This window comes from Periplaneta americana, chromosome 9, assembly GCF_040183065.1.
Source record: "Periplaneta americana isolate PAMFEO1 chromosome 9, P.americana_PAMFEO1_priV1, whole genome shotgun sequence".
NCBI lineage: Eukaryota > Metazoa > Arthropoda > Insecta > Blattodea > Blattidae > Periplaneta > Periplaneta americana.
Genome location: NC_091125.1, coordinates 142,003,010 through 142,017,519, shown reverse-complemented (window position 1 = coordinate 142,017,519; position 14,510 = coordinate 142,003,010). Strand labels below are relative to the sequence as shown.

Here is a 14,510-nt window from a genome sequence, read left to right as displayed (position 1 = left end):
GTTCGTTCATACCACGGTACTTACTTAGTTCCTCTGCCAGTACTACCCTTCGTCCTGTTAGTAGTTTTGTTTTCTTCTCCATATCCTGACTGTAGTCTTCTAGAACTTCTTTTATTTCCTTGTCTAAGCGACGAGCTGCAAACAACATTAAAATATAACTGTCTGAAAGTACAGAAATTTTTTTAACTTTTTCACAATTCTCATCGGTGCAGAAATATCATAAATTCAAAGTTATGTTCGGGCTCAATCATCAGGGAATGTAAGTCAGGGGGAACCTGTCTCTCAGATCTGTTACCAAAAGCTACTCTGGACTGGAAGGGTGGAAAAACATGCACACGTACGCATACGCACACACACTGAGGCCAAGATCACTCCTTTACATTTCTTCTGACTGTCACACCCTTCAACATCAGCTAAGGAGTGACAGTTCTGGCTCTTCCTCACTTCTTAGTTAGTGGGGTTTAAAAGGGCGCGTCCCAATTAACACTATATGCATTTCTGGATTTGCCCATATGTGCTATATGCCCTGCCCATCTCGAACGTCTGGATTCTCTCCAAGGAATAAGCTTTTACAATCTGCACTCTTATATTACAGTACTTCTATCTTGTATGCTGGAGATACAATTTGTAATTTACCTTCTCTATTCATAACCTGCTGCCTTAGTGCATTTGCTGTCACTTTCAGCATCTGCTGAATTCTCCAAAACAAAACAACATCTGCACAGTCCACCTGTAAAAAAAATCAACAGAATAGCATACAACCAACTTACTTACTTACTAGCTTTTAAGGAACCCGGAGGTTCATTGCTGCCCTCACATAAGCCCACCCATTGGTCCACATCCTGAGCTACATTAATCCAGTCTCTATCATCATATCCCACCTCCCTCAAATCCATTTTAATATTATCTTCCCATCTACGTCTCGGCCTCCCTAAAGGTCTTTTTCCCTCTGGCCTCCCAATTAACACTCTATATGCATTTCTGGATTCGCCCATACGTGCTACATGCCCTGCCCATCTCAAACGTCTGGATTTAATGTTCCTAATTATGTCAGGTGAAGAATACAATGCGTGCAGTTCTGTGTTGTGTAACTTTCTCCATTCTCCTGTAACTTCATCCCTCTTAGCCCCAAATATTTTCCTAAGCACCTTATTCTCAAACACCCTTAACCTATGTTCCTCTCTCAAAGAGAGTCCAAGTTTCACAACCATAAAGAACAACCGGTAATATAATTGTTTTATAAATTCTAACTTTCAGATTTTTTGACAACAGACTGGATGATAAAAGCTTCTCAACCGAATAATAACAGGCATTTCCCATATTTATTCTGTGTTTAATTTCCTCCCGAGTATCATTTATATTTGTTACTGTTGCTCCAAGATATTTGAACTTCTCCACCTCTTCAAAAGATAAATTTCCAATTTTTATATTTCCATTTCGTACAATATTCTCGTCACGAGACATAATCATATACTTCGCCTTTTCGGGATTTACTTCCAAACCTCTCTCTTTACTTGCTTCCAGTAAAATTCCCGATATAACCAACTAAGGAAATTAATTTACATTCTCTGAATTAAATTTCGTACACAAAAACAAGCTTTTGCAATGGACTTCCTCACTATGTGGAATACAAGGCAATGAGAAGGCAGGTTATTTAGCTAAAAGGCCACATCTCAACACATCAAATGTGATGAAGTGTGATTTTATTCATCAAAATTAATGACAAAAAATGTACTAAAAATATATAATAAAATTACCAGACACCGAAAATGTACAATACTTTCGAAACAATAGACCAACTCAAATGTCCTAGTATTTTGATTGATAAATGCAATGACAGAAAATATGAGTTCTTAAATAGACTACATAATGCAAACAAGGATTTCTTTTCTGTGCAGAAATTATCTTCTAAATTTCTAACAAATTTAAATTAACAGTATATACAAAAATAATCCATATGTTGTTACAACTGGCGCAGAGACATGCATGTACATTAATCCAAACAGAACACTCTCATCTCATTAACCAGCTCATTCATTCATATAGGAATGGCAGCAAGCGCATTGCTTTGGTGAAATTGGTGAATAAGGAGGTGATATTTTGTGAGATGAGGATTTACCATGATATTCACCTTACAAGTTGGGGGGGGGGGGGGGGGACCTCGGAAAAAACAAGGTAATCAGCCAAGCAAGATTTCAACTCACATCCGAGCACACTCTTTGAGAATGAGTCCAGCTATGCAGGTAGCAGGACTGTTTGTCCATGCCTGATGTAGTCATTAGTAGTGTGCCTAATGAAGTAACATAACAAATCCTTTTCTTTTGTGGAAATTGAACAGTCAGTAGTATTACTCACTCTCACCTCTGTCTCCAGGCCTTGGTGGTACAGGTAGTATCCCTTGCGACAGTCATACGCCCGTGCCAGACTCTGCTTCAGGAAATGCCTCCTATATATCGGGTGCCACGTCTCACGAATGTACTCATTGTCTACTTCAACGCTGCTTCTCTGCAGGTTTTTCCTAACCGTTGTCAGTTCGTCATAGCTAAGAGATGGAGGATGCTTCTGCAAAATAACAACATACGAATAAGATTCCACTTTTTCATGTGTATATTGTGTATGAGACTATAAGGAAAACTTGAGAATCCTTAGGTAACGGATCCAATAGATATTCATTACCTTCCTTGATGAAGGAGCTGACATTACTGTGATTGGAGAGTTCTCAAACTATTGCTACAAATACAAAATATCGACTCAAAATAGTGACCTTGGATCCTCACACACTGATTCCAGCAATTTCCACATTTGAAATCATTCCTCCATGGCCTCTTTCTTAAATATTTTCAGAACTTTCTTCAAATTATTTTCTCTCAAAGTAATTTAATTTTGAGAAACTGATAAGTCTACTGGGGCCAAATCAGGGAATGAGGGATGGTTGAGAAAGCACAGAATATTGAAATTCGCTAAAAATTACATAACAGTTGGATGCACAGTGTGTTACCATGATGTCATGGTGCAGAATTCAGAGCTTGTTGTCCCAGAGTATGTCATTTCCTTCTGACTTGCTTCTTTAATTACTCCAAAACAGTTTTGTAATAATGTTCATTTATTGATAACTTGGAGCCTATTTGGGATGGATAATGTCTGAAAATTTAATGAAAATTAGCAGTATTGTCTTCACATGAGTGATTTTACCTGCCTTTTTTCAGTCGTGGTGCATCTGTGCTCGTTAGTCAAGTTCTGCCTTTGATTTTAGGATCGTAGCCATAAACCTATATGATTCATCATGAAGATCCCATGAAAATGGTTTTATTTTTAAGGCAAATTCGTTTAAAATTGAAAGATTTCGGTGTTATGGCCAACTTAGCAGTGCTATTTTAAAAGTCAGGATCAAACACACAGTCCAGTCCTTTTGTAAACAGGAATTGCTGAAGAAAAGCGAAGGCAAACCTTGAAACATTCTGCTAGACAGTAATAACATCCCAGATTTACCACGAAAAAAAGACTGTTGCTATATTTCGCTTAACAACTGGACATGATTGTCTCGCCTTTCATCTACATCGAATTAATATCTACCAGCATCCACAGTGATCCCTCTGTAGAAATCAGAACTCTATCATGAATAAGGAACATTTGTTATAATGCCGAGCAGTAAAGAAAACAGATATTGATTTACCATCGCAGCTCACCAAATATTATTGGGATGCAATGGAAGAAATCCAAGATCCTTAGCATTGTCGTCAACAACAACATCATTATTTTAAAATTATATATATATATATATATATATATATATATATATATATATATATATATATATATATACACATACACACACAAGTATTATAATCCTGGCTTAAGATATTAAACGCAATAAAAGTGGTACATGCAGCAGTTTCAGCATCAGTTTTTCATTTGTTACAATATATATACTCATAGATTTGAATATATGGTTGCCTTCATATGTTTACAAAATGATGAAACAAAATTGAAAACAAAAACGAAGGTTGTAAAATATCACTTAAAAATACTTTATTGTTAATATTTTATGAATAGAACAACAAATAATGTTGGAATTTGTTTAAAAACTTGTCGCGTTAGTATGCAAATTTGCGTTATTTTGCGATTCCAAAGTGCATTTTTTTTGGAGGGGGTTATGGAAAGAAGTATAAAGAAATGGTGCAAAAAATATGCAAAATGAAAACAATTCACGCTATCGGACATAGGTTCTACAATACATAATTTGGAGAAATTTGGTTGTCTTTTCATGGTCTGACTACAGAAGTTCACCAATTCTGGCCACCTTATTGTCAGTCTTTGAAGTCAAAGGGCACTTCGAATGATGGTTGATCTCTGATACGATGAAAGAGTAAAGGAACGGAGAAAAATTCTGGTGTGGCTTAGTGGATAAAGCATCAGCAAGTAGAGCTGAAAACCCGGGTTCAAATCCCGGCACCGGAGAGAATTTTTCTCCGTTCCATTACTCTTTCATCGTATGATGACGCAGAATATCTGCATGGAAATATCATATGTACTTCGGTACATTGAAATAATATATATGATATGCGTAAGTCACTTCGTGATTTAAGACGGCGCTTATTCCGTCGGATCCTGGCCAACTAGTCATTCATAACAAGTGCATCTCAGCACATGTGTGGACTTCAGTCCTACATTCATAGACATCTATGACGTAGTGCAGAGGGCGGCCACTAGAGGGAACCCAAGAGTTGGAACTTAAACTGAGACGATTCTGTCCAACACCGGGATGGGTATCCGGTGTGGCTTAGTGGATAAAGCATCAGCATGTAGAGCTGAAAACCCGGGTTCAAATTCCGGTGCCGGAGAGAATTTTTCTCCGTTCCATTACTCTTTCATCGTAAGATGAATATCTGCATGGAAATATCATATGTACTTCGGTACATTAAAATAATATATATGATCTCTGATAGATTTTCTGTCCTTTTTAAATCTATTTACTACGTGAAAACTATTTTTTTCCCCATTCATATCTCTCTTCTCCCCTCTCCCTCATTTTATTTTTGCCTGTCCAGCTTATCGGGGTCCAGATTAACGAGGTTTTACTGTATTTCTAATTTGGCCATATCAGACAGGAGTGTGCCATTACAATTATTACCAACCAATAGCCACACTGGAATCCAAGTGCTGATAAAGACTATCTCCTTACATATTACCAAGGATGTTGACACCTGATAGAGCTTTTCTATGTTTTAAGTTAATTGCACAGTACATACTTACATAATCTGAGTAAAGAATCTTCTCCAATTCATTCCTGACTTGGCTTCTTTTAGCCTGGTCCTCTGTCTGATATTGCCAATATAACCACCTCTCCTTTGTGCTAGGACCCAGCATTTCTCGTAGAATCACTTCTGTTGCCTGAAACATAGTCCAGAAGATCCAGTTCAATCCTCTGGAATCCCCGATATTGTGTATTCGGGTATGACATTACACAAGGAAGAGCTAACCACAATACCTGAAGTTTTTCCTTCACACTGTTCTCCAAGAATTTAACAGCTGAGTCCCAATGCTGCTTATCATTTACTGATCGGTCCTCCAGTGTGTTCAGCTGTATAACTCGCAGCATCTCAGATGCCTGGAAAAGAAGTAAGAAAATCATATCAGTTCAATTTGATATTACATTCAACTGAAGTCCAACAGACATTTTTAATTGTAAAATAATACGCAACTTATTATGGGACTGAAAAACTCAAACATGCTTCTTCAATTCTGCCATAAAGAGAGTGTCAACACCTGTTCTCATCCCATGTATTGCTTATGACACAAATTGTAACTGTTTTCTTGGTATTTATGGGTTCGAGCCTAAGTTGATATAGAATATAATCCCAATTATGAATACTAAACTACAAGCCAAGAAGAAAATAAGATGTCAAAGTAAATCTTAGATAGAACAGTTTTAAAATAATTTGACTATAATTATGTGTGTGTATTCCGCCTTTGCTTATCATACAATTAAATGGAGAAACTAATAAATCATATGTTCATTAACGTTTTCGGTACCTATGTACCATCTTCAGATGTATGTATATAATGCTGATTGTTAAGGCGGAATACACACACATAATTATAGTCAAATTGTGATAGCTTATCGGTATACCTTCAATATGAAATTCAGTTTTAAAATAATTTAACGACTTCTATGTAATCTTGCAAAAAATTGTGAATGATTTTATGGCGATTTTTAACATGATTTAATTGCTGAGAAGTGATGGAATGTGATCTGAAGACCTGTGATTTTGTCACTGTGATAGATTCGTCACTGGTTCCAACTGGACTACAGTTCCATAATCACAACTGAGAAATCACCATCTCTGCTCGATATGTGACTTACAATGTTGGCAACTGATGTACATATGTATATTCGTATACAGTACGTGTCAGCTCCAGAATCACAACAAAACTGGGATCTAATTAATTTTCGCCCCACTCAAAAGGCAAAAGTTTAACGCTAGCAACTCCGATACTGAAGGTATGCACTCTATAATACATTCTTCCATGAATGATTCACTTAATCATTTGTAAACATTGTTGGTTCAATACACGTGCCCACACATCACCATAACATCTCAGAAAGTGTTTAGTTTTCAGTATACACAACATGGTAATCACAAGATATGTCCCTGGTATATCAATTCAATTCGCAGAAAAGCAATAAACAAACATTTGTCGGCTCAGATGAGAAGCATGGGTATTCCTCGTGGTTTGTTCAGAGGTAAGTAGATGACAGTGATAGACAACTTGGAAATCTACAGATAGGAAACAGAGTCCCATAACCGCCAAGAATCATCTGAACACAAAAATCACACTGTGACAAAATCACTATTATCTATCACAGCGATTTTTTTGGAATGCTGTCACTAACACATCCCACCTCTACTGAAAAGCATTTAATAACAAAGTATTTGCTCTTCTTGACTGGTCTCATCTTACTTTACAACTGTTTTACATTTTTTTTACATCTCATGCATGAACTGTTGGGAGCTCGAGAGTTTGCTGGTTGAAACAATGCGAGGAGAGGGGAAGCTTATTTTTAGGAATGACAAAATCATCCAGCAGGCCTCTACTGGGAGGCAAGAATGAAAATGGCATACACCAATCTCCAGACAGCCATTGGAAACAACAGTTTGTACTCCCCCCCCATATCCAAATATTCATCCATGTGCAAACTTTTGGTCAGGCTTTCTGTCGAAAGTCCATTGCTTCAGTTTGATCTGGGCTCACAATACTTGGATCCAAATGCAAACTTGATACTGCAGAACTAAAGCTGCTTGTACACAATCAAATGTTTCTTCCAATTCAATATTTAACAAGAAAACTTGCCAAAGATTGATCAATATTGAAAAAGATTTGTCGAAGATTGTTTCATAATGCTGAAGATTTGACAAGATTTTAAGACATGTGCTTCAAGTTCATTATAACATGATTTGCAGGTCTGCTTACCAAGTATTACAACATAAGTATGTAAATCTTTTGGAGAACAACTAGGCTATACAAAACAATATTTGAGGGGTTTGCCAGAAAAACGGCGTATACATCAATATGGCAAATTGAGATACATGCAATCTAAGATTTTAAAACGCACCTGAATAAAATGTTATACACACACGAAGCCCTGTCCTGCAGGTATGTACAGTATTGTCGGACCATTGGATCTATGCCCCTTCAGCGCTGTCGTCGTTCTTGGAAAAGATAACGCCTCTACTCACACCATTCCACCCGTTTCTCTCCCACTACGTCAAACAGCAGGCCATGAACCTTGCCAAATAGGGATGTTGTCAAACTTCCGTCAAACAGTGTCATGTCTCTTGAATATTGCTTATAATACTGTAAGGTTAATTATTACTTATTCATAATTTAATTTAAGTAGGTCTATTGACGCTGATTGACTTATGCAAAATGCTATTACTTGCTTAATAATATTTCTTTCACCACTCCGTGCTACAGTATTCATGTTGAGTTGACAACACTGGACTGCAAGTGCAAATAAACTGTCCCACAAGAAGGCTCAAAATTGTGAGTAGTGGGGGAGAGAAAGAGAGAGGGATAGAAAAGAGAGAAATAGGAATACAGGAGGAGAAATGAATTGCCGGGACTGAAAAGGAATTAAGGTTCAGTTCGCATATCTTACGGGGGCACAGATCCGATGGTCGGACTATACAATCAAAACAAAATTTCGCTACTATAATTATTCACTACATTTTAAACCGTTTTCCCGAAGAAGGGTGTATAGGTCTCCGCCTTTCTTCCGGCAAAGCCCTCATTTGTATTACTTAATTTCACGATATCCTAAAATGAAGAATATTACAATTGCATATTGCTTCAAAAATATTTAAAATTAGTATTTGCCTAGGTTATAGGTTAGGATTTTCATTTAAAAAATATATGTTTTGGTACTTCACTCGAGACCTATGTCTTGCAATTTCTTCAAGCACATTGATTTTTATTTTATTGTAATACTCCACAGAACCCAGAGCATACAGGCATTGTATTCACATAATTGAATGAACTCACAAACAACTCTTCTCACCCAGGATGCCATGTGTTTTTGTGGTTCTTGGTGCCACAATATTTTCGAATCCCATTAAAAGAACTGTCAAGTCTTTCATCGAATAGAACATTTCCAAAATCTTTTGAAGGATTGTACATGATTTGACAAAACTTGTGAAGCACTGAATTTGATGAAAATTTGATCGTGTACAAGCAGTCTAAGAAACCTGAACATTACATCACAACCACCATTATACAAGCTTTAGACTGTCACATGAGCTACCTTGTTCTCCCAAGAGTGCCTGCGCATCGCCTCATCCACAACAGCTGTTTTCAGGAGGTCAAAGATGTCATCATGCTCGGGCCTCTTCTTGGCTCGCTCCATGAAGCGTTGGAACTCTGTCTGCAGACCCTCCCATCCTGACTCCACCGACTTCTGGGGCAGTTGCTGCTCAGCCCACTGCTTCAGTTTGATGTCGACTGCAGTGTTAAAGGTGCCTACAACACCAACAGCCAATGTGAAATACTGACAAACTACCAGATTTGAACTATATTTTGCATGTGGTTCCCTAAAAGAAATAAGTTATAAAAATAGTGTATTTTCTCCAATAAGACGTACACCTTACTTTCGAAAAGAAAATAATAATAATAATAATAATAATAATAATAATAATAATAATAATAATAATAATAAATGAACAAAAATTACAAAAATTTAACTTTTAACAAATATATCCACAATAAATTAAAAACAATTAAACTTAAATACACTGAATTTATTCAAGTCTGCTTTGCAGGGAGCTTTATCTGAAAGCTAGATTTGCACAATAAATACACTGAGATTGTTGCATTCAAACATTCTTACAATTCAACCCCTACTGGCCTTCAAATCTTTTATATTTTCTTCCTGTGCTATAGCCAAGGCCTTTATTTGGTACATTTCTATCGAAACTGCATAGCCAAGCTGCCGTTTCTCTGTTATATATTCGGTAAGCTTGCCTCCACACTGAAAAATTTAGCTTTCTGACCACAAAAGCTCTCCTGTTTCCATTGTTGCTTTAATTACTACCATTATAAACTCGTTGCATAATATACTTTTATGCTCGACCATGCCGAAATGTAGTAATTAAATACCTGGTAGCAGCCCTTTAATGGACCTCATTAAAGTACACCTATTCATTAAAGTTCAGGTGTTCTACCAATCAGAAAACATCATTGTAGAAATATGAAAGCACAAGTATCGATTATTCTCGGATATGCAATCAAAAGACAACTAGCGAAACGTCACGGAGGCTGGAAATCCAATACTGTCGCAGGAGATTATGTTCTGTTACTATAATAATTAGCGTTAATTGTAAATAATATTCAAATAAATTCAATTTGTCATCTCGTTTTTCAATGTCTAAATCAATTTCAAGGTTATATCAAGATTAATGTTTATTTTACTCTCTAGATTATATCAAGGTCAATGACATGTATTTCTCGGAAAAAATCAATACTTTCGCGTCTGCGCACATCTCACAATTTACGAGATATTGCATAAGGTCAGTTCCGCTCCCCAGTCAGATAAGAATAACATGAATACTTATGAATAATTTCAAGTTAGAAATATGGTCGAGCATAAAAAGTCGTATGAAACTTGCCTATAATGGTAATTAAGACGCTCGTATGAAAATTATGAAACTCGCTTCCGCTCGTTTCATAAACATACTCGCGTCTTAATTACTACCATTATAGGCTCGTTGCATAATGTACTATTATACTTATACAATAGTATTTTAAACCCCAAGAGATACAAAACGTCATTTATACCCTTAAGAGCAAGTAGTCCAAGATCAGACTTTTTTTTTTTTTTTTGTAAAATATCATGTTATTAAATGAAGATCAATGCAAAGAACACGATAATCAGTGTCATAAAATTTTCTGGATTGGAGTTTGAAATGAAATATAGTATCAGCCAGTTTTGGCTCTAAACAGCTAAGATTTCCTACAAATAATCTTACATTCTTTTCAAGAATATGTGTTATAAATTTGAGTACTGTATTAGACTCAAAGATGGCTTAAATGTGAAGTTATATCGACTTCAAATGCTATTTCAGATGTTACTAAATGTCATGTCAGTTACATATTTTTCTCATTTATGCATTTTTTCTTCAGACCCCATGAAACTGTATAAATGAAGTTTTACAGTAGTTTGTTTTGCTAAGAGAGTGAACTATATTCCTGTCATATACAAACGCAGTACAGACGAAGACAAGTCCAGCTGTAGTGGGAAATGTAAAAGTTATAGTAAGAGAAGTGATGTGAGAGAGAAGATGGGCGAAGTGATGTACTGTGAACTATTTCAAGAAAGGAGCTGTGTTCACGACTAACTCAGGTAGACAACAGAATGCAGATGCTGTTTGACACCTACCTGGATTACCAGTTTGTGCTGCAGGAAGATAAATGTTTTCAAACACATGCATTGAAACTTTGTCCCAGATCTTCTTCATGAGAAGTTCTTCCCATTCCTTAGGTGACACTTGACTTAGATTTATTATTTCATCCAGTATTTCTCCTCTTGCCTTTTCGAACAGTTCATCGCGGTCCAGCTCTCTTAACCTAAAATAAATAATCATTTTTATAATATCTATTGATGCAGCAATTAAGCAAAGTTTTTTATGATCTCTTAAAAGTTCACGTAATTTTACTTCATGTTTTATTATAGGCAAAACATAAATTTTACGAAATTTTGACTTTTTTTCTGTTTCTTTGTTCTTCTTGTTTCTTTCTTATTTTGTTTTTATTATTATTATTATTATTATTATTATTATTATTATTTCCTAACATCATTCATTACAGATAGAACTGAATGAGAAATAAGGAAAATGAAAGAAAAAATAGCTTCAGCAATTGAAGTAACAACATACTGAAAAATCCTTGCACAAGGGAAAAAAATGAAGAGGGGGAAGAGAAGATATGAAGACTAAAGAGACGAACAGCTGAGCAAGAGAATAAGCAGAATGTGGTAAATAATAATAATAATAATAATAATAATAATAATAATAATAATAATAATAATAATAATAATAATAATCTTCTTAATGTATCCAGCTGTTTGCTGACAATATAAAGTCCACTATAGTCCACTGTAGTCTATTCAGTTGTTGTCATTTGGTTTCTTTTGTACAGACTGTAAAATGTTTCCTTTGCCAGAAGCAAAAGCATTGGCTAGAGATATCATTTGAAGAGGTCTTGGTTGCAAATATGTTGCCTGTTTTGCAATATTATCGACTTTCTCGTTTCCAGGTATACCACAATGACTACGTATCCACTGAAATGTTATTTCCTTTTGGAGTTCTTTTAGTTTACTTAGTTGTTTCTGAAGTAATAATAATAATAATAATAATAATAATAATAATAATAATAATAATAATAACAGTAATGATGATGGTGATAATAATAATAATAATAATAATAATAATAATAATAATACAAAAGACTCTATAATAATTATATTAAAAAGAATATACAGTGATAATACGTGTCAAATTAGAGATGGCTCAATATTATCAAGAAAATTTAAAACTACAAAAACATTATTACAAGGATGTCCTCTTTCACTGCTACTTTTTAAAGTATATATAAATGTATGCTTAAGAACATGGCCACGAAAATGTCATAGAATGGGAACAGAAATTGAAGATGGACAGTAGGCCTACCTACATCATTTGCTCTTTGCAGATGACCAGGTTACTATAACTCAGGATGGGGAAGATGCCAATTATATGTGTAACTAACTTTCGCAGAAATATAGGAAATGGGGTCTAAAAATTAATTTGGAAAAAACAGAATATTGAAAAGCAGATTTGGATGAGTTATACACTGATGGAAGGAAAATAAAAAAAAGAGAATACATTTTGCTACTTAGGTTCAATTCTAGAGAAAGGATGAATAAACGATGTTCAAACAGCTTATACAGAGTGGGTTAAAAGTCACTTTCCCCAAACACTTCCAGTTCGAGAAATATCTTTCTGGTGGACTTAGATGGACTGCTGACACAACTCTGAGCAATGAGCTAAGCATTTTCTTCCGTTCTAACAATTCGAGATCATCCGCTTCACGGTAAATCCTAACACTACCCAGTTGCTCAAGTTTCTAATCACATGGCATGATGGTGGTTGAACAACAGGAAATCTTGTCTCAAAGTCTGCTATCACCAATGCTGTGTTCTTACTGTGCTTCCATCAACGTTGTAGGACAACAACACGTTGTTCTGTGGTTAATTTGCGATTCATTGCAAGAAACTAGCAGTTATTTCATAGAGATGCAACCCAACATAATAAAACAAAACAATAACAAAACATGACATCAGAAAAACAGCTGACGCACGAACATGGTTGTCAACCCAGCACTTATTACACTAGCTCTTCGTTTATTCAAGTTATGACATCTATATATGTGTACAAGTATGAAAACTAAGAACAAATATTGGGGAAAGCGACTTTTCACCCACCTTGTATTTAATATTTTACATCAATAGTCCGTGGTCTGTCGAATCACTACTTGTACTGTGCAGTCTCCATAACTAATATGTGGAAACATAACCACCAATATTCAAAGTTGCTGCTTTCTGGATAGGAGACGAACTGTTCACCCAGTATAGGATTTAAAGGAGTTCAAATCAATGAGCTATCTGAACTCACCTAATTACAGAAGAAATTATGGGAAAGACTTTTACCCTGTTACCTGGGGAAGTTGTTCTTCCACTCAGTCTCCAGATTAAAGCGAGTGGCCTTGAACGCATCAGCCTGCTGCTCCACTGTCTCACGCACCATCTTCCAGAAGCACTCAGATACAGCCAGGCTTAGGTTGCGGGTCGTCACTTGGCTGGACATTATCATTCCATCCCTTCAATAAATAAAACCATATCATATAAATTCGATGTGGGACCCCTACGTCGGAAAGAGAGGACAGGGAAGGCCACGTCTCAGATGGTCTGACATGTTTACCAAAGAGGCGGGGAAACAATGATCGAGGACAGCAAAGAACAGAGTTTTGTGGAAAGAACTAGGGAAGGTCATTGTAAATAGATAACGTAATCAGTGTTAAGACATTGTAAATAGTAAAGTCAGTATTAGTGAAAGTGTAAGATAAGTTTTGTAAATAGTAAAGTCAGTGTTGAGAAAGTGTCAGGTAAATAGTGTAAATAGCAATCAGTGTTTTTCAAAGCGCCAGTGTCAGTATAATGTGTGTAGTGCAAGAAAAAAAAATGAACAAAGAACAAAGTGCTGAGACTAGTTAAAGTCTAATAGGATTATTAACCATGTCACAAAAGTAGTGTACACGACAAGCTAGCCTGGATTGGCTCACCAAGCGAGTACACTTGAGCCATCCCTGTCAAGGTGGTTCTAACACCATCACAGGAGGCCTGTGCCCAACATGGGACATCATGGCTAACATTCATTCATTCATTCATTCATTCATTCATTCTTTCATTCATATAAATTACTCTGAAACATTATCCCGAGTTGAAGACTAAGTTGTACAGTAGTGGCAAAAAAACCGAACCAATGGAATAATCAAAGTCCCCAAAATGAGCCACTGCGCATGCCATGCCCGCATTCACAAGACAGCGAGTTCTGTCTGTTCTGGGAATAATAAGTTAATTAAGTAGTAAAATATCGCTGCAAACGAAAAGTATTGGGAATAAATTTGAATAAGGAACAAAAAAAAGTTTCCCTCCCAGGCAGGATTTGAACCTCGAAAGTCTTAGTTACCAGTCTATCATGCTCTGAGTGAACAAGGCTCTGAAATCAGCTACAAGGGTTGGTCCAGTTTTTTTTTGCCACTACTGTACATATGTTTCAATGATGAATGACTATTTGGGGATATTCCTTGTCATTTCGGTGATTTTTTTTTAAAGAATGGCGGATACTTGACTTACATCATTCACCTTCATGCACCCAGTTATGCAGATCAATTTACTAAGAGTCATTGCCCAGGATGCA

At 36.1% G+C, this 14,510-nt stretch overlaps 1 protein-coding gene across 6 annotated transcripts in view; it reads right to left on the bottom strand.

Moving 5' to 3' along the window:
• Nucleotides 1-14,510, bottom strand: part of Opa1 (Opa1 mitochondrial dynamin like GTPase) — a 75,481-nt gene that overhangs the window by 715 nt on the left and 60,256 nt on the right. For 5 of the 6 annotated variants that reach the window (XM_069836037.1, XM_069836041.1, XM_069836040.1 and 2 more), the window contains 8 exons: nucleotides 13,249-13,410; nucleotides 10,934-11,121; nucleotides 8,804-9,018; nucleotides 5,489-5,608; nucleotides 5,254-5,391; nucleotides 2,356-2,562; nucleotides 637-730; nucleotides 25-135 (listed from right to left, as the gene is read on the bottom strand). In XM_069836037.1, coding sequence (XP_069692138.1) covers nucleotides 25-135; nucleotides 637-730; nucleotides 2,356-2,562; nucleotides 5,254-5,391; nucleotides 5,489-5,608; nucleotides 8,804-9,018; nucleotides 10,934-11,121; nucleotides 13,249-13,410 — 1,235 coding nt within the window. The remainder of the gene's footprint in view (nucleotides 1-24; nucleotides 136-636; nucleotides 731-2,355; nucleotides 2,563-5,253; nucleotides 5,392-5,488; nucleotides 5,609-8,803; nucleotides 9,019-10,933; nucleotides 11,122-13,248; nucleotides 13,411-14,510) is intronic. The other variant, XM_069836039.1, reaches the window with a different exon arrangement.